The sequence below is a fragment of the Phalacrocorax carbo genome, chromosome 7, assembly GCF_963921805.1.
Source record: "Phalacrocorax carbo chromosome 7, bPhaCar2.1, whole genome shotgun sequence".
Lineage (NCBI taxonomy): Eukaryota > Metazoa > Chordata > Aves > Suliformes > Phalacrocoracidae > Phalacrocorax > Phalacrocorax carbo.
In genome coordinates, this window is record NC_087519.1 from 26278151 (window position 1) to 26298658 (window position 20508).

General features: G+C 45.1%; 1 protein-coding gene across 2 annotated transcripts; it reads left to right on the forward strand.

Annotated features, from left to right (window-relative positions):
* Positions 1-808: 808 nt before the first annotated feature.
* CLDN18 (claudin 18) lies at positions 809-20488 on the forward strand. 2 transcript variants are annotated; one of them, XM_009508499.2, is made up of 5 exons: positions 809-1028; positions 14618-14782; positions 16615-16720; positions 17087-17197; positions 17930-20488. In XM_009508499.2, the coding sequence occupies exons 1-5, from the start codon at positions 809-811 to the stop codon at positions 18105-18107; spliced, it is 780 nt and encodes a 259-aa protein (XP_009506794.1). In that variant the 3' UTR covers positions 18108-20488. The 2 variants fall into 2 exon arrangements, with proteins under 2 accessions (XP_009506794.1, XP_009506793.1); XM_009508498.2 differs by lacking the exon at positions 809-1028 and adding an exon at positions 9354-9698.
* The last annotated feature ends 20 nt before the right edge of the window (positions 20489-20508 follow it).

Consider the following 20508-nt stretch of genomic DNA (forward strand, 5'->3'; position numbering starts at 1 on the left):
TAGCAACCTGCCTGCCTTACCCTCATTCTTCATCCCTCTAAGTCCAAATTCATATTTGGATGAGGGCAATAAAGCAATAGCGACTGAGGATATACATTTGCTTCTATTTATTTTTTGCCTTGGTCTGCCTGCCAGATTTTGTTCTCCCAGAGCAAACTGCAGGTTCAGACCATTCACTCTTCAGCAACTGCCGCCTTTCCCGGGGGCTCCCAGCCCGACCTCACCAAGCAGCAAGGTCCATCTGAGCATCTGCTGCAGCGGTTTGCTGTTCTTTGCTATATGCTATCCTCTTCTGTACACTATCCTTCGCTTAAATGTTTTGTTGAGCAAACTTCCCCAGACAGAGACCTCTCTATGTGGCTCAAAAGCATCATCCCTGCCAGGAAAGGATTAGGGTTTCCGTAATTTTTATCTGTTTCATCTGATTTGAGCACCTCTGTGGTTGGCCTCCTGGAGCACACAGTCACTTCTGCAGAAGCTCTGTCCAAGCTGTTTCATAGGCACCTGCTGGTCTCCGTCTGCCCATGCCAGCTGCACCTCTACCTGGAGGGAGAAGGTAAACAGAGAGCAAGGCGTTCACACCATGCGTAACAAATGGTTCTTGGTACCGAGCTAGGAAAATTATCTCACTGAAACAGATAAAGGAAAAGGGTAGGTTTGTATGGCATAGACCAGACCTCCCTGACTCCCATCCGTGACGTAGGTTGTGCCTCCAGCTAAAAGTCCCTTCTGCCCTGGCTTCCTGCCCCAGACCCGACTTGTGGAGGCTTGTGTGCGTTGAGGACCTGCCTAGTGAGTGCTCGGCGCCATGTCTGTGACAATATGCCAGTCCATGGGCTTTGTGGTGTCCGCTTTAGGAATAGGAGGCATTATTGCATCAACATGCATGGACCAGTGGAGCACCCAAGACCTGTACAATAACCCGGTGACGGCTGTGTTCAACTACCAGGGCCTCTGGCGCACATGTGTCCGGGAGAGCTCTGGCTTCACCGAATGCCGCGGCTACTTCACCATCCTCGGGCTGCCAGGTAGGGCTTGCTGGTCGCAAGGGCAGAGAGGTGGGAGGGCAGAGCCATGGGCATGTTGCCTCCCACCTGTGTTGTCAGAAGCCATGTGTGAGCAGTGGTGATGAGTGATTTCCAGTGCAGAGTGGGGAACCCAAGTTTTAGCTAAAACGGACCTCAGATGCTCACCCCATTTGGAGGACAGGTCCCTGGGAGGCACCTCAGCCTGAACCCCCTCCCATGGCCAAGCTGAGGTTCAGCAAAACCCATTACAGCTGATTATGCATCAGGTGCCCGAGATGTTGTCCTGGCACTACACCCAGGGCAATGGCTGCTGCGCAGGGGAATTTGTCCCGTGCTGCGGCTGCCTTGGGCATACAATCCTACCCTAGCTGCATGGCTGTGCGTGGCTTCCCACCAGAAACCACTAATATTCTTGGCATCAGAGAAGATCCTTTTTTAAGAGGATATGTCACAGTTCAGTTCACTGTATTTCTGTATGGGCTAACAACACCAGGCTGGATTTCTCCCTAATTCTCCTTTGGTTCCAGTTTTTTCTTCCACGGGTATCATTCCTGTCCTGGTTGTGCCCAGAGTATCTGGGGGTGCAAACAATTAGGTTACAACAGGATTATCTGGATTTCCTTCTTGCCTTAATACAGTGAGAAAAAAGGCACTTAGACGATTATATCCATCTAGCCTCTGTGCTTTGGCACAGCAAGAACGGAGGGAAGAAGCCAATTATATCAGCAACTCATTGCAGAACTTCTGCAAAATAGCATTTCCAAAACACACAGAAATAAGCATTGTGCACAAAAATAGCTTCTTTCCTAAGTAGTCTATCTCTGTGCAAATCAAACCAGTATAACCCAATGCAGCTATGGCTTCAGACACCAGGAGGAAGGGTCTTTCATCTCCTCAGGTGTCTTTCCATGTCACTCATCTTTGGATCCTCGCTCCCAACTGGTGTTAGCTGTGCTGCAGCATCCCCGTGCAGGTGCCAGGGATGCCCATGAGCATCTTCCTCTCGTTGGATCTGTGGCTTTGAATGCCCTTGTTTGTTCACACAGAGTCTGGGGTGCAGGCATGCATTTTCCTAGAAGTCCAAGGGCTTGATCCTGCCTGGGCATCCAGTTGTGCAGTCCCTAGAAAAAGCTGTGCGTTGCAGCAGGTACAAGTGAATGTAGGATGACATCCAAAGACATCTGTGCAGGGCTTGTATTTGCACTCTGCTACCAGTCAGCAAGGCTGAGTAGTGTCATGAAGGGAAAATGCATGCAGCAAGTGGCAGGACAGGTTGGTAAAACTTGACTCCAGCTTTCTTATTTTATATGTATTTTATTTGAATAAGCTAATTGCTTATAGGTAAAGAGATTAAAGTTACCATATGAGGAACAAATAGAGGTGTAAAAAGAAAATCTTCCCCATGCACACATACACCCATCACACACTGCAGAACTTCCTCAGTTCTTCAGCTCTGAAAGCTTAAAATTACAGAAAATGTAACTCTACAGAAGAAGCAATTAAACTTTCCAAGTGTTCAGCTCTGGGAACTACTTTAATCTTTGAAGAAACCAGAATACTTGAAATTTGGGAATTTTTTTTTGTTCTTTCAAAATATCTACATTGCTAACCTCACCGTTATAGTGAAAAGCTAGAGTTGTTTTTTTGCAATTCCCAAGCCTCCAGACTAGTGTCTGTGGGGTGGGTATCAATTCCCTAAAATGGAAGTACACAGCAGTGTTGGGGGGATGGATTTCCTTCATTTAGCAGACTGTCTGCGGGAAGTCGGTCTGTCCCTCCTCAGCTATATCCAGCAAGCTCTGCGGCTCCCTCCTGGTTGCGGACAGACATGGGCATCCTGTCCTAAATGCCAGGGATTGTAATGAACTGGTCATCTTAGAGTGGAATTACCATGTGTGTTTGCTGGGCTTACTGCAGTCACCTACAGAAAGTGATTCAAAAAAGTCCAAAGAATAAAGCGCAACCTTTAAAAATAAAGTCGGGTGGGACCCTGAACCCCCAGAATTTGCTGTCCTCATCCTCAGTGGTGTTGGAGAGCTGGTGCCTTCCCCGCCAGTGTGTAGGTATATGAATATTTATGTGCTTTTGTCCCGACAAGATGATTTCTGTGACCGGTGCTATCAGCACTGCCCTACAAAGTGAGATGGACTTTTTTTCCTTTCTTTTTAATGAACAGGGCTTGCTCTTCTGAAGTCACTTCCTTGCTCTCCCCCCTTTTCCCCTCCTATTATATATTGTCTGACACTTCCAGTCTCTGGAGAAGCTAGTGCAAAAACAAGCATCCCACTGCTGTGCTTTATAGATTGGCTCTGTCTCCTGAATTCATCTGCTCCTACGGGTATTTCTTCCCACCTGCCGCCAGCGAAGGGCAGCTGTGTCCCAACCTGAGAGGAAAAAAATGCAGCTAAAAATGAAATTATTAATTTGTTAAGATATTATTTAAGTGGATTGTTCCAGTGTTTATTTTAACCATGCTGCATTCTGGTCTCTCTTAACCCCCCCTTGCTAACCACACCATAGTTAATGGTTTGTCAGCATTTCCATTATAAACCCCTATTTATTATTCTGACAATGGCAATTTATATTGGGAACAATAGTGCCGGAGTGAATAAAAATAATAGGACTCTAGCAAAGCAGCGAGGTGACCTGAGTACCTCAATGAAGTTTTGGTTTCCGAGGATTTTTTTCTCTATCCCTTGCTCCCATAGCAAAGGTTAAACTTGTCTTGCCCATCATCCATCTTCAATTTAGTTGGGAATTTTAATTTCAGCTAGATTGAGGAAAAATCAAGATAATAGATGAAAATGAGAAATAACACAGGTAGTTTATGGCTCTCTCCCTCGCTGCTCAGTTATAAACAGTCAGTCTCTGGTGAAATATGTCACTTGAGAAGTAAGCATGTTTCTTCTGATTTTGCTTTCTCTTATTATTTTTAGCTGCTTGCTTTGGCATGTCAGTAGGCCCTAGTGTGATTTTCTAGAGGACAAGATCTGAATTTGAACACACAAATAACAGACAAATAGCAATAGCTGAGCTCAGGCAAGGTTTTTATTTTCACCTAGTGCGGAAGTCACAAGGCACCTTCTGCTAAAACGAGCATTTTTCAGTTGCTTACAAGTTTGTTATGCTACAGTAACATGGGCAGTAATTTTCCTGTTGTCTGTCTTAGCCTCTTTTTTCCAGAACTCCTCAGCTAGACCAGTTCAGCCATTTTTAAAAGGACATTTTGTTCTCAAGTCAAAAGCCCTTTTGACGCTTTCAGAAAGGCTGAGGCACCTCTCTGCCGTGGAACAAAATGCTGGTGACTTGAAAAATAAGAATATTTTTGATTTTCCAACAGAAAACTTGGGAAGTCTGAGAGTACCCTGTTAAAATTCTCCAACTAGTAAAAGGGTATGTGTTGCTAGAGGGGTCAGCATGAAAATAGCCCATGGGAATGGAATCATGACTGTCCAGACTTTTGCATAAAACAACTGCTTTCAGTTTTGCTGGTGCAGGAAGGCAGAGATGCATAGATGTTTCCTGAGGAGAATTCATGTCTGGAAAGTCTTAATGTTGGCATCTCTGGATGTTTTTTTCTTCTATATCCATGTTCTGACAAGGTTTTCTTTTATTTCATACAACCAATACCCATTTTGTGGCATAACCCTAGGAAAACCCTTGCTCTGGGGATTTTGGAGACAGGGCAGCCCACTGGCCAAGGAAATAGCATCTCTGCTCCCTGGAACTGTTTCATGCCCAAAGTTTGTAAGGATGGGGACTGCTAATTGCTGTGTCATGATCCTCCACCTGTGCTGGCCATGGCAAGGCATCCTCCAAGCTCTGCTTTGTACTTAAAATCCTTTAACCCTGTCAGTTCAGCTCCAAATGTTGAAAAGTGTGCAGGCAACTGCTGTAACCTGCTTAAAGTCTTTTGAGACCAAGTTTTGAGCACAGAAGGGTTTAGGTGGCCCAGGAGGGCTGGAGACTTGATATAACCTAGCAAGGGCATGTGTGAGGCTGTGGTGAGTTTGCACCCACAGCAGGAGGTGAAGAAGGTGTGGGGATGTGAAAGAGCTAACGTGAGACCTTTAGAGAGGTCTCGGGCACCCTGATCCCCAGTGACTTTCAGGGTGGGGAGAGGTGGCAGAGTGTCTATCAGGGGATGTCAGGAAGCTAAATGCATGGATCACATCCTTGCTATTGTCTCGTGCCTTGACACTGCAAAAGGATGAGAGACATGAAAAATAATCCTAAAGAATCTGGGCTGAGGTCCAGAAGAGGAGCAAGACAAAGGAAATGGCAAGCGGCTGTGAAGATGTGGGGTTGGGCTACAGCTCATAGGCATGTAGGGAAGGACACAGCTTCATGTACCCCAGCTCTGCTGAGGGACCTCAAAGACCCCTCTGGACTACCTGAAGACCAATGGGGTAGAGAGTGTCTGAGCTGGGACAGGGGCCTTCCATGATCCCCTTTCCCCACTGAGTTTCAGAAAGGCCAGTCAGCCCTTCTCATGTTGTAGACTAATGGACCACACACTCCTGGAGGCTGTGGTCATCACAGTGGTGGAGGGACAGAAAGAGAAGGGTGGGTTTGCTTTGTTTCGGTGTGAACAAGCTGGAATTGACTGGCAGGGTGTGAGCTGTATTTGCAAATTTTAAAGCAAACATGAGCTGTAGGTGATTTTTGTGGGAGAGGCGGCGATAACATTCAGAAGTTGCAGTGGGCCCAGTGAACAGTTTTGAGATAATATAGAGTCAACGCCTGGGTAGATAAAGCAAGTATGAGATGAAATAAAAGTTGCAGAGCACAGCGGTCACAAAGTACCCTTCCTTTTCCTAGTTTGGGTAAACCGCTGGAGATGTCCCAATACTCAGAGTCAGAACCCTGTTCTCTGCTCCTTGGTGAGGAAGCTTGGCCTTTGCAAGAGCTGTCTCCCCACCATGTCCCTTCCTTAGATACTGCTCAGCATTACCGTGTGGCATGGCAAGGCCTTCAATGATCTTGCTGGAAACAAGCAACGGGAACGTGCTTGGAGAGAGATCCCCACCTTCAACCACTCCTGGCTGTAGACATCTCCCAGGCGTCGATGGATATGAGCATCAGGTTGCAGTAAAGGTGCTTAGACATGGTCTACAGCTACCCTATCACCCAACCACTTTTCAGGTTTTGCTCTGAGCCAACAGTTCAGGTAAAACTCCAAGGTCATCATCTGTTATTGCACTGGGTGCTGGGAAAATGGGTTGATGGGTCTTTTGCAAAAGGAAACATATTTTTGCTTACCACAAGTGGCTCAGAAACAACCATTAAAAATAAGCTTAAAATATGAACGTTTAGAAAGGCAGAGAAAATGCGCTAGTGGGAAGGGTTGGAATGGAAAAAAGTTTGTGTTTTTTCTCCAGATCTTTGCTTCAACCAACCATTGAGGAAGGTATTTGTGGGAGCTTTGAGATCTCAGTATTTACAAGTGTGATGCTATTCAGAGCATGAGAAATGGCAAGCAGCTAAATGCTGGGATGGCTGGATAGGACCTTAGGCAATATTCTTAGGGATAAGCAAGTAGAAACTCCCCCAAAACACAGTAATGCTTCAGAGATGACAATATCTGGAATGCTGAGCATGGTTGGGTGTTTGTTTGCCTCTTATCTAAGGACTGCAGCATGATCCCCATTACTGAAGTTGCTTTCTCAGTTCCATTTTTGGGGGGAGCATGCATGAGGTTTAAGGGGGCAATATGCAACCCTATGCTTGTTTATCCTCTTCAGAGACGTGATTCAATCTGGCCCTCAAAATCAAAGACAGACTGGTTCACTTGGGCTTTCTTGCATACTCAGAGACTGTTGCTGATATTTTTTGATTTCTCCACCACTGCTTTGGGGTTTCGATGCCCCTGAGTAAGAGGGATGATAAGAAGTGGCATCCCCCATCAGCTGGAGAAAACTATATCCCCAAGAAAAGGTTAATGAGGCAGCACTGCCTGGGTGGCAGACTCCATCTCAGGCACAATTAAGGGCAATCCAGGGGATGGCCCTCTTTCCAAGAGGTGTTTTTGGGGTGATGAATGGGGCGATGAATGGGGCTTGGGGATGTGAAATGGTGGAGGGGGAAAGAAAAAGAAGAGAAGATCCATATCGGCTGGAAGAGCTGCTCCAGCTGCATGCAGCTGAAACCAGCAGAAAGGGCTAGAAGAAGGAGTGGTAGATCCCCTCCCAGCAAAGCAAACATGCAGGCATGGTGCATGGGAAAGCCACCTTCACCTGTATTCATGCAACCACCCAGATGTCCAATTTAGCAGAAAAACCCCAGTAATTTAAAAAGTGGTAAAAATTTTTGGGAAAAAAAAAATCTGGAAAAAACATGTTTGCTCTTTGTATTCTCTGCCCTGTCCCCCCCCCCTTTTTTTCCTCCCCAGGGGTTATTTTCAGCTGTGACCAGTCCATGGGTCCATTTTTCTGTGCAGCCCTGCAAACCATTGCACACTAATGATGCAGGGTGGCATCACCCTTGGGAATAGGAGTTATGTCCCAGAGGAATATCTGTCCCTGGGACATGCTTTGAAGTGGTCTAGCCTGGAAAAAGTGATGTGGTCTCTTACCACTAGATGGCAAGAAGGCGGCAAGTCCTGGGGCACGAAGAAGGAGAGGAGTCTTGGCGAGCTGCTGAGGACCGTCAGAGCTTGGGTGTAACCAGAGTTTCTGGATTGGGATACAGTTCTGGCTGTGGAGCAGAGAAGAATGGGATGGAGAGCTGGCCACATTACTTGTTTAGCACTTATTGCCCTCCCAGCTTCTAGGTCCTCTCCAGCCCTGATTTATCACAAAGCATTATCCAAGATGAGGAATGTTAGTCAGCATGCCCTTTCCCTCACTGAGGATGACAAGTTCTTACCACCTCTGGTTCTTGCGGGCTCATTTCTGTGTTTTTTGTTCATGCTATTTCTTTGCTGGCAACTTCTGACCTTTAGATATGTTGGAGCTAGTCCTTCCTCTGATATAAACTTGCCAAAGTCAGTGGAAATAATAAAATTTTAATAAAATTTTAATAAATTAGCTTAGACAATTTTATTCAAAGCAAAGACAGCTTGTGCCTGACCCAGGAGGGCTTTGGTAGCTATGATTAGTGAACTTTAGACATGTGACTTGTGCGCTAGCTGTTACAGCAGAGTCCAGTGCAAAAACATTTCTCTCTCCTGCCCACCAGCTCGCTGCACAGGCACAAATGCAAAACGGGTATCCTGAGTGGTCCTCCAGAGGGCAGAAGCAATAGCCAACACATAATAACCCCATTGTAATTCATCCATCCACAGAAATCATCCTCTCCTCTCTTCCTGGTGGCTTTCACATGGCTTCACGATCAGGAAATGGTATTGACAGTGCATGTGGCACAGAGCAGTATCAGGACTTGTTAAAGCGGGAATTTGTTTCTAGGTCAGGGCTGAAGTAAATCAGTCGGAGCAGGGTATTAGATGAGGATGGATGGGAGTGAAGTCTGGAAGGTCCTTGTAACTCACTGTGCTCCATCGGCAAAGTGGCACGGTGAATTTATATTGGTCCCCTGAGTCTAGCACTTCTCCACAGTGCAAAGAGATAATTACTTTCCTAATTTTTATATCCCCTGCCCTTTTCCAAGACCATCCCCCCAGCCAATACAGACAAGCACCTGTAAAAAGGCACTTTCCAAACAGTCTCTGTCCCTCTCCCTCTCCTTCTCCCCAGTTTCAGTGGGGTCACATGACAGGTGATGGGGATCCAGGCAGGAGGAGAACAGGGTTGCAGGAGCTTTGCTTGATCAATATGGGGCTCTTGGCCCAGTGCCCTGGGTTGTACTATGGTCAGAATCAGAGGCAACTGCGGTGATGCTCGAAGTGGCTGCAAGGAACAGCCATGTCCCTGTTTGTTCCCTGAGTTGAGTGGCATCCTCCCACAGAGCTCACCACTGGCACCCCTATCTATCACCGTGCCTCTTATGTGGATGCCTGCATGGGTGGCCAGGTGTAGAGTTTTTCCTGTCTTGGCCTGATGGCAGATATTCTCCCCCTTTACATAAGCAGAAGGACAGGAAGGTGGTGACCTGGGCCAGATGGGTTCATCGGGGAATGTGATCCTTCCCTCTGCCCCATGCCAAGCATGCAGGAGAAGTCCGATGGACAGCAAAGGGTTTCAGGTGGAGGACGGCGCATGTTCCAAGTGGGTTGCCCAACACTTGATGGAGTGCGGCTGCTTAGCTGGGAAAGGACAAGCACTTCTAAAGGACAAAAGCTCATATCTCTGGCCCTGCCAGCACAAACCTACCTAGCAAGAGTGAAACTGGACTATCTTGCAAAAACACTTTGAGCAAACACACCGTTCAATGGAAAGCATCTGATAAGAGCTGCTGCATTTCTGGTGGCTCAGTCAAGAGGACTTCAGTGCTTCTATTAGGTCTGTGGCTGCGTCAGGGCTGTCTCACGTCCTCTGTCCAGGAGAGACACCATGTCCACGACCATCTGCCAGGTGATGGCATTCATCGTTTCATCGCTGGGTGTTGCAGGGTGCATCGTGTCCACTGCCATGGATATGTGGAGCACACAGGACTTGTATGACAACCCGGTCACCGCTGTCTTCCAATATCAGGGACTGTGGAGGAGCTGCGTGCGGCAGAGCTCTGGCTTTACAGAGTGCCGGCCGTATTTCACCATTCTTGGGCTGCCAGGTAGGGGTGAAAGATGCATCAGGTTTAACCCGGTAGCTCTCCTGTAGCTCTGCACAGTTTTCATCCAAAGTAGGAGCAGATATCTTAAAGCACTTTGCATGGAATAAAATTTCCAGGCTACTCAGTGTATGAGCATAAAAATATGTGCATATTTGTTACCAAAATAATACCTTTACTCAGTGGAGGTTACAACTTGGAGCACGTGTAGGTGATCTTTGGATGAGCATCATGGGTTCAGCCCTGTTGCTAGCATAAATCAGCACAACTCCACTGATGTAAGGAGAGTGACGATGTTTAAACCCACAGATATTCTGTCCCTTTGAATAGAAACACAAAGAAAACAGCTGCATGTAATTTTGCATTGTTATTAGAATAATGGTTTCCACAGATAACAATTGAAATACTTTTTTTTCCAAAGAGAAGACTGGAATTGAAGAAATCTGCCTGTGACCAGTGTGTGTAGGAAGAGCAAGAAGGGGAAAGGTGTGCTCAGTCACTTCACATTGCTTGGGGAGTTTTAGTGGTTACAGAAGGAGATTTCAGAGGGATATTATTTTCTTGATTGCTTGCTTACTTTACAAAAAAGAGCTGTTTCTCCCACCCCACTGCATACAAGGGTATTCCAGTGCTCCTGAGCTAGCTGGACCCACGGGAGGGGAGCAGCCAGCCTGGCTCACCATGCCTCCCTGTGACCTATCATGCCTGTGCCCTGCCAGCTAGCAATAAATTATGGCCCTGAGAGTGTTTTTAACTCTTGGTGCACAACTGCAAATAGGTACAAGCAAGCACTACTGCACATAGGCCTTTTGCATGTATTGATTGGTGTAGAAGAGAGCATGATGTGGGCTCTCAGCCCTGTATCCTTAGGGATGCCAGCCTTGCTTCCCTACTGTGAGGCAGGAGGGAGTGCTTTGGTGAAGACCAGTGTGTTGGCTGCAGTTGCTTTTGAGAAAAGCCTGTGACCATCCCGAAGGGTGCGATGGAATAAATGTGTTTCTTGTACCCAGCTTCAGGGTTGCTAGGTGACTTCTTTTTCATTTGGAAGGGCAAACCCGATGTTTGGAATCACTTCTCCATTTATTTTGAAGAAAAAAAAAATTATTAAACTATATATACAAATGTTGATCACTATATATACATATCCTTATAATACTGTGTGCAGGTGATTGTGTTTTAAAAGAGCAACGAGGCAATGCTAATCATCATTTTGATGCCAATTTATCATAATCAAGATTTTACTTTTTATGTTATTTTTAGGTAATATAGCAATAAGGAAATGTGCAAAGCAGTCACAGGCATTTTCTGTTGTGTCTTAGAGATATTCTGTCAGTTTTGTTTTCTTTATGTGTCCATTTAGTTGATGAGTACCTTAAAATGTAAAGAAGGAATGCTCCTGGTTGAATTTGGTTAACTTAAAAACCTTATTTTTTCCCTAAACTTTCTATATTCCATAACTAGTCATAAAATTAGATTTCCACCTTTGTATTTTTTTTAGTAACAGAAATGCAGGTGATGTTCATTTAGATGACTTTAAATTGTTTTACTTCACTCACCTCTCACTACTCATAGCAACACTGAGGAAAAAGACAACTCTTCAGTTGTACTTACATCTGAAAAAATGCAGTGACGCAAACTGTGGTTTCAGATCACTGACTTTTTTTTGGTGAATAAGCTTGCTTTTTCACTATTGTCTGTGCACACCATCCCTTCATATGGAAATCAGGTGTGCAAAATGAGCAACCATATGTGTGCAGGTATGAAGCAAAGTTATCCTACCTCATGCAAAATGTGTATGCAAAATGGCAGGTAGTTTTTGTGCTTGACTTTAACTATAGGGTTCTTTGCTACCTAGTGCTCCTGATACAATTTTTTTTTCCTTAGTCTCCTATTTTGTTTGTCTAAGCCCTTCCACTCCTTCCTTCTGGGGGAGGTCATCCACCTCCTATTCAGAGGACCTTTGATGGATGCCAAAATTCACTTGAAACTGCAGTGCTCTCTTTCCAAACAGCTCTCACTTTCAGTCCCATGAGCCAAGCGAAAAGTCTTTCATATCACAGCAGACCTGGAAGAACTTTCTTCTCCTTTCTGGCCCTTTGTGGAGATGGTGCATAAGTCAGCCTCATGGAGAGAAGAATTGCTACTGATGGCTATTTTGCATTTTTTCTTTTATGGCTTGCTGTTTTCCTCTCTCTCCCCTTTCCAACAACTGAAGATTGCCTCTTTTCAATGGAGATTCACCACACCACTTGGACTTCAATGCTTCAGCAGAAGTGCAACATCCCAGGAGCTGCTTGGCTTGGCCTGCCTGTTGTGTCCTTCAATGGGCACCCGAGGCACTGGGAACATCTGTCCTGGGAACCCACAATAGCCCTGTGAGGTCTTAGCTTAGGATCACTTCTTGAAGGGTTGAGACCATCACAGTGATGGCACCTAGGAACCATAAGTTCTGTAGAAAGCATCCCAGGAATTGATACTGTAAGTCAGCAAATATAAGAACCCTCTAAACCTCAATTTGTAGTTTTAGAAAGCAGGCATTCTCTACTGCAGCACCGGGTGCACAGGGGATCACTCCACCTAGTGTGCACGCCAAGTTGCTCTACTACAGGGGTTATATGCAATCAAAATAGACATATGCATATAAATTTATTGGAAATAATTACCATATTCATACTATTCTTGGAATTCATCAACATCTGCAAATGTCCTTAACTCATGCGTGTTCATGTTCATTAGTGGTCTTCCAGGGTTCTCTGGTGGTTGTCGATTGTCTTCTTCACCATTTCTGCTGGTTGAACTCAGTCTCTGGGCATGCTCAGTTATTTTTGGCTGGGTTACACAGTTCTTACTGATACTAAACTAGCTTATTCTAATACATTTCCCTTATTTATTCTATGCAAGCATACAGCGTCTCCGGACTCCCTTCTATCTAATCACATATAGCAAATTCTAAGACTATCTTATTCATAAAGTATTCCAAGTATTTAAAAACTTAGCTATGTTGCTCCAATTAGAGGACGCCATATGTTCTTTTGAAGCCAGTAGCAGGTATCAGAATGAAGGACTGTCCTGGAGACAACCTTCCATCACAATTCATAGTGTCTTATGCTGCCCTGGTGCATCAGCCTCTCCTGCCTGCCCTGAAACAAAAGCAGTTGCAAAGACTTAAGTGACTGTAAAGACAAACGAGTATTGTGATTTTCTTCTCTTTACAGTTTTTTGCTTTGCATCAGGTGCTACATGAACAACCTTTGAGGGCTGATAAGGCGTATCCGCCAGCTTCTTGTTCTCTGATGAGTAATAACTAATGAGCTCACACCTGGGGGCTGATGAATAGGAGATTGAATATCCCAGGCTCGTTAGCACTTGTTATCAGCTGATAAAGGCAAATTGAGTCATAAGAGCAGCAGCCCTGGTGGGACTGCCAGATGGGAGAAGGTGGGATATTCCCAGCCTGTGGGATGGCAGACTGCTGGCTTCCTTGTGCATCATGGTGCCAGTGTGGTTCTGCTCAGGCTCATAGTACTCCACAAGCAAGGAGACGAACACAGGCACCCCAGCACCCACCCTTGCCCTCCTGGGGAGGGTTTATAAACATTTATCTTCTCTATCCCTATGCAAGATAAGCAGTGTCTATTCCCTACTTTCCAGCACCAGTGCTTTCTTCTCCAGTCAGGACATACAGGACACTTGGGCACCATGACCATCCTGGCCAGGCTAACAAAAAGGGTGACAGGAAGGCTGAGTGAAATCTCTGGGGCTGCAGGATATGTTGCCTGCCCCTCTCAGCCAGTTACAAGCCCATGTCATCTTCCCTGAAGACAGACAGTCATGAGTGGGGAGCATCAAAGCCAGACCCAGGTCTGTAAGAGCCCATGGGAGGTCAAGAAGAGGCTGCAATTCATCCCAGCCAAATCACAATAGCCCTTGAAATATTTTCGACCACCCCTTCCCAGTGCTCTGCCAGCCCTGACGCCTTCCTGTCTCTGCCAGGAAGGTGTGCAAAGGCAGGGAGGAGAAGTGTCTGAGGTCAGCACTGAATTGCAGGAGAGATGGGATATGTGCCACCTTACCTAGAAAATAATCTTGGTATTTAAATGCATTGCCTTTTCCCTTCACTTCTCTATTTTAAAAGGTGCAAGTTTTCCTTTGCTTTTTCCCCTACATTTCTACTACAGCCAAGAAGAGCCTGGAGGGGTTTTGCTACCTTCATCTTATTGACAGAAGTGCTCAGATCCCATGGGTATGGCCCACAGGCATCACAACCTGCCTCCAAACAAGCATTCCCACCTTGACAGTGGGCTGCTAAACAAATTCAGGGATAGGGTATTTGCATGTTGTATTAATGAACATGGACAGATGTACACAAGACTGATATTACAAATAACCGTGGAAAGGATATGCTGGGGGAGGTCATTGCTGAAGGTTTGTTGCTCTCCTTTGGTGTATGTGTAATGTTTGTCAAGGTTTCCTCTTCTCCCGTGCCATGCTTTTTACTGTAAAGCAGGAACATACAGGACTTCACTTGAGACACACAGTAGTTGGAAATACCGTGGATAGCTGGGTAGAGCTGTCTGTTTTCATTGCTGCTTGGAGAGAAAAAAATGTTTTCTGAATCATTTCAGTTATGAAACAACCCATGCTTATCCCAGCTGTACACCAGCTCAATTTCAGCTGAATAAATTGTTACCAGTGCCAATGAATTGTCAAACTCTTTTGGAGTTGAAAAAACCAGCCACATTTCCAGACATGCCCCAAAAAAACCACTGAAAGTAGAACCGGTGCCCATTTTCCAAAATACGTTCAGGCTTTTCTTCTTTAATATTTTTAATTTTAGACAGAAACGATCTTTAAAAACCTCCCAGGCTCTGATGAATCTCATTTCAATTACTTAGAGTGGATCTTGTCAATTTGTTTTACAGCGATGTTCCAGGCTGTGAGGGCCCTCATGATCGTGGGTATCGTCCTGGGCATTCTTGGCCTTCTTGTGTGCATTTTTGCTCTGAAATGCATCCGTATCGGCAACATGGAGGACTCTGCAAAAGCCAACATGACTCTGACTTCTGGCATCATGTTTATTGTTGCTGGTAAGTGGGTGGTGTCATGTCTTTCATGTGCAAGGCCTTGAGGTTGCCTGGAGTTGAGGACTGGGCAAGGTCAACAACATCCTGGCTTGTACCAGGACTAGCGTGGCCAGCAGGAGTAGAGAAGTGATTGTGCCCTGTACTAGGCACTGGTGAGGCTGCACCTTGAATATTGTGTGCAGTTTTGGCCCCCTCAGTATAAGAAGGACATTGAGGTGCTGGAGCGTGTCCAGAAAAGGGCAACGAAGCTGGGGAAGGGTCTGGAGAGCAGGTCCTATGAGGAGAGGTTGAAGGAACTGGGGTCATTTAGCCTGGAGAAGAGGAGGCTGAGGGTAGACCTTATCGCTTTCTACAACTACCTGAAAGGAGGTTGTAGCGAGGTGGGTGTTGGTCTCTTCTCCCAAGTCAGTAGTCATAGGACGAGAGGAAACAGCTTCAAGCTGCATCAGGGGAGGTTTAGGTTGGATATTAGGAAAAATTGCTTTACCGAAAGAGTGGTCATGCATTGGAACAGGCTGCTCAGAGAGGTGGTGGAGTCACCATCCCTGGAGGTATTTAAAAGATGTATAGACATGGCACTTTGTGACATGGTTTAGGAGGCATGGTAGTGTTGGATTGATGGTTGGACTTAATCCTAGAGGTCTTTTCCAACCTTAATGATTCTACAATTCTATGATTCGTGCACTTCTGGTCACAGGTAGCAGATGTTCTGGAGCAACCCAAAGTGCTGCTGCTTTCATGAAATTATTGGCATTTGTCTTCCAGCCTGCATTTTTGGGGACAAGTGGTTTCTACCTCTGCTTAGTAAAAGCTCAGTAAAAGAAAAAAAATGTTTGTATGGGATGGAACATTGAAGGCTGAAAAAACAGCCCAGAGATAAAAAAGAAATTAAATATCTTAATTTGTTATATGTATATTGTGGTTACATAGTATTGTATCCTTTATTTTTACATAACAGTTTTATGAAGGGTCTCAGGCTTTATACATAGTAATTTTATGAAGACTCGCCGGGTTGTTGTAGCCTAGCTTGTAATTTTTTAATGCCTTCAGTTAGCAGGGAGGTTGCAGGAATGCCTAGTGTTGCCCAGCCACCTTGAAATTGCAAATGCATAAGAACACCACTTACAGGTTTTCCCACACTTTATTGCAGATGAGTAGTCAAATCAAACCTGTATCCTAATGAAGGGAAGGAAAATGTCCCTATTTAAAATGCTTACAGTTGAACAGCACTTACTTTTGCTGGGATATGAGACATCCAATTCAACTTAAAGATGTACAGGTGGGATAGAGGAAACGACCTCTTGCAACACAGCTTTAATTTTGCACTTAGAAGTCTATCATTTTATCGATAGGAATCAGTGGGTTGAGAATTTGGCCAATGAGGGTATCAGAAAAGCCCACCGTGCATTCCCAAAGAGAGGGTGTCTAAAACGTTGATGTTGCTGACTCATCCCTTGGTTGAGTTCACCCATTTCAAAACAATGTCCTTAGTCTCAGCTAGCCAAGAAGTTGGATACACACATGCAATGGTGGACCTGGCCCTTGGTCACACCTCTGTGAGCTGGCGGTTGTTTTTCTTGCTAAAATAAGGGCTGCTTTCAGGACAGAAGTGTTAGACTGTGACACTGAAGTACCACGATAGTGATGATTGTATGGAGACCTGAGGCAGAAGCACCACTAATTGTTCAGTCCCTCCCCAGAGCTGTGAGTAATTGGGTTTCAGGCTCAGAGGTCTTGGTGGGTGTAGTGAGGATAAATAAGACTTGGGGTGCTCAGAAAAGCTGGAGTCCATAATTCCTATGTGGGTCTCAGTCCACCCTTCTGTCTGATCTCAGGTCTGTGTGCCATCACTGGAGTGTCTGTGTTCGCCAACATGCTGGTCACAAACTTCTGGATGTCCACGGCCAACATGTACCAGGGAATGCAGAACGTCCAGAACAGGTAGGTGGTCATCTGACTCAGGGTGCTCCACAGTGCAGATCTCACTCAGGGCCAGGGTGTGCTGCAGCTGATGGAAAGGCAAACTCTGGGTGCATATTAGTCTGGTCTGAGGACTTGGAAGATTTATTGAGTCTCTTTCTTATCTGCACTGGAGATAATTCGTCCAATCAAATTGGCTGGGATATCTCTGTTCACACAGCTCAAGAAGGAGGTAGAAAACCCATTGAGGATGAGCCTGCAGGTGGGATGGTGCTCATGGGAACTTCTGCAGGACCAGAAAGAGAATGACAATATTCAGTGTGTTTCAGAAGAAACAGACTGGATCACTGTCACAGCGCTAATCAACCACGTCTCTGTGTTTTGTAGGTACACCTTTGGATCGGCCCTCTTTGTTGGCTGGGTGGCAGGTGGCCTGGCCCTAGTAGGAGGTATCATGATGTGCCTTGCTTGCAGAGGGCTGATTCCAGAAGAATCCCGGTAAGCCTGTCTGTGTTAAACATGGGAAGGTACTGCATGAAGTCTTGGGTGTCGAAATAGCGTGCAACCAGCTCACCACAGGACCTGTCTATGCATAATACCCCTGTTGTAAGAGTTATCACAATGATACATCTGTTTGCCTTGTATCATGGGTCAAAAGTGACCATTTCTCTTCCCTGACTACATGACTTGCAAACAAATAGAGGGGGCGGGAGAGATCAACCTTAAAATCTAAAATTTGCAATGTGCTGGCTAAGTTGGCCCATGAATTGCAGCTTTGATTGCAAATTCCATATCAGATCATCAGCAGGTATAGATTGCATCAGCTGAGCTATGATCTACATCAGGTAAGGCTTTGTACACCTACGTAGCTGGTTACTACAGATGTGTCCTTTGCTCAACCAAGGATTTACTCATGGGAAAGAAAGTGTAAGTTTATGAAAAAACATGAAAGATGTTTTTTCATGCAAGATGTTTTTTCATGGAATGCCCATGCATTCCATGCATTTCATGCATGCGTGCATTTCATGGAAAGATGTTTTTTCATGGAATGCCCATGCATTCCATGGGCAGCCTGCCCATGGAGGGTTGGGTCTGAGCTCACTGAGCGGCTCCAAGTGGTGACACATTGTGCAGTTGCCTAAAATCCAACAGCAAAGAGGAACACTGCGTGCAACGTTGGGTAGTCACAGAGCGTCCAGTGGCTGATGCCATCTTTCATGTCTCTTACAGTTACAAAGCGGTGTCCTACAATGCGTCAGGACGGAATATCTCCTACAGAACGGGGCCATATAAGGTTGGTTCAGGGTATGATCCTGAAACGAAGGCTAGGAAGGACGCAGGGTATGAAGAAGCTGGTCGAAGCGAGGATGGAAGACGCTCATACCCTTCAAAATATGACTATGTCTAGTAGACTTTATGGGCTTGTGATGTGCTATCTTTTATAAAATAGTTTTCACTTCAGAAGCAAAAAGTATATGCAAACAAAGCAGTCTGTAAATAGGATTGTGTTTTCTATCATATTTCCCCTACTCTGAGGTTGTACCCTAGCTTGTTAAGAACACTGGTTTTATTCAACTGCCTGCCTACCAAGAGGAGGTCTATAACAAAAGCTATGTCTTTTTATGCTCTCAGAGTAGAACAGTTTGCTCATACTTTACAGATAAACATTGATACCCAGAACCAGGATTATGCCTTGTGCCCTTTTCTAATTCTTCTAATAGGTTAAAATTTCCATTTAATAATAGCCCAGATGTAAAAGCAATGCTACCCCACCACCTTCTTCCCTTTGAGCAGGCTTTCATGCAATCAGACGTCATCCCCTACTTTCTCAGACTTTAGAAACATATGCCATGACCTTGGTGTCCCCTGTTCATCATAAGAAACAGTGTTTTGCTGAAATAGTAATGTATCTTTGCTCTGGTATTGCCACCTGATATTTTTTGAGCAGGTTGAAAAGCAGAAATTATAATCTAGTAGTCTCCTATATTATTTTGCTGTGTATTTTAAGTAAATTCGGTTGTGTCCCTTTTGCTGTGGCCAATGCATACAAGCCCGATGATAGTCATGGCATTTTCTTCCCTGTGACTGTTTCTACTGACACACATTTGCTTTGCTGGTTTTACTATGATGCTGATCTGCTGTGATATTTAATCTGATTTATGTTACTTAGACATTTGCTATAACCATGATATCAAAGTGTATTTATTTCTTCTGATCTCTCCAGGGAATAGATATAATCCATTGTTATTCCTATGCTAGATATTTGCTGTAATAGCTGAAAACCTCTGTGTGCGGCCGGTGTTCCTGCAGATGTCATCTTTAATGAAGCCTTATGAATTTCTCATTTAGAATTAATTAGAGTTACATTTGGAGCAGAAATCCCAGGGAGCATTAGATGTGTAACTCCATACCGGCATCAGGACTTCCTCATGTTAATTCTTCCCCCAATGATGTGAAGATTAACTCTGTAGTGGGACATTGCCTCTTCTAGACAATCCATCAGAGAGAAGGTTATTCAAGGGGGTCAGAGGAAGGGACACAAGAGCTTATGTGGGAGGGGAGAGCTGTGTACCATTAGCAAGTCCTCTCACCAGGCTCCAGAGCACATCCTAGCAAAGGTATGGAAAGTGCCTATGAGCAGAGCAAAGGGTACCAAGGGATAAGTTAGAGAAAAAAAAGGGGTCCAAAACCTCTAAAGTAGCCATTTTGATAGATAGCTGCAATAGGTTTTAGCCCCACTTGTAATGATTATAAGTTCTTTACAGGAGTTCATTGACAAATTGTTTTGGTGAAATGCTGATACTCCCTTGAGTGATTTCATGCTCTGGAGGGATCAGAGGTAGAGCTGAACATTTCTCCCGATTTGGATCTTTGGTATGTCATTCTGCCAGTCCAGCTGGCATCTCTGGTGGCTTGTATGAATAGGGGGGCAGGCTGTCTCACTGAACATGAGTGCTCTCAGTGAGCACAAACTATACTCACCAGCTCTCCACAACCTTCACGCCTCCATAAGCATCAGCGCTCCATCACCAGATGGAGGCACATCTCCAGCACAGGCCCAGGAGATGCAGAGAGGTTGCACCTCGGGCAGGTCAACGAGAGGAGGAGGGAACACCTGGCAGGGTGCGGCACCCAGGGGCTGATGGTTGGAGGAGACGACCACCATGCAGAGGGACGGGAAGAGCTTCCATCCAACAGAAGCTCTTGGTCCCATCTCAGGCTGGATGTTGGCCCCTGCTGCCACCTGGGGCCTCTGCTACCTCTGCTGGATGTCAGTGCTGACTCTCTCTTTTGTACTAGCGAAGGACTTGTTTTATGGATCTGTTTTTAAAAGAGAACAATTCAGTTTTGCAGAGGTAAATCCTGTCCTGTTTTTAAAACATCAATATTCTATTCAATGGTTTTTTCCCTATCTCTCAGTATAGACTTAGGTTTTCTGCCTCTTTTTTGCATGCTGGATTTATTTTTTTGTTGGTTTGTTTTGTTAGTTTTTTTTACATGAATATTAAAAAAAAGTCTTTAAGACCAAAATCACTGTTTTCACTTGTTCTCTCCGTGTCACAAACAGCAGCTACGAACTTTCCTGCTTAGCTAAACTCACCCCAGCTTTGGGTTCTGCAGCTTCTTAGGAGCAGTATGGACAAATGTGTGTGATTGAGGGAAAGAATAAAAGATTAGGCTTTTTTTTTTTTTGTCATTTATAAGACATAGTTAGTTATATGCTGAGACAAAATATCAGAAAAGTAGATGAATAAGCATCAGGGGACCCCAACTCACTGATGCAATGAAATCAGATGTCCTTGCTGGGA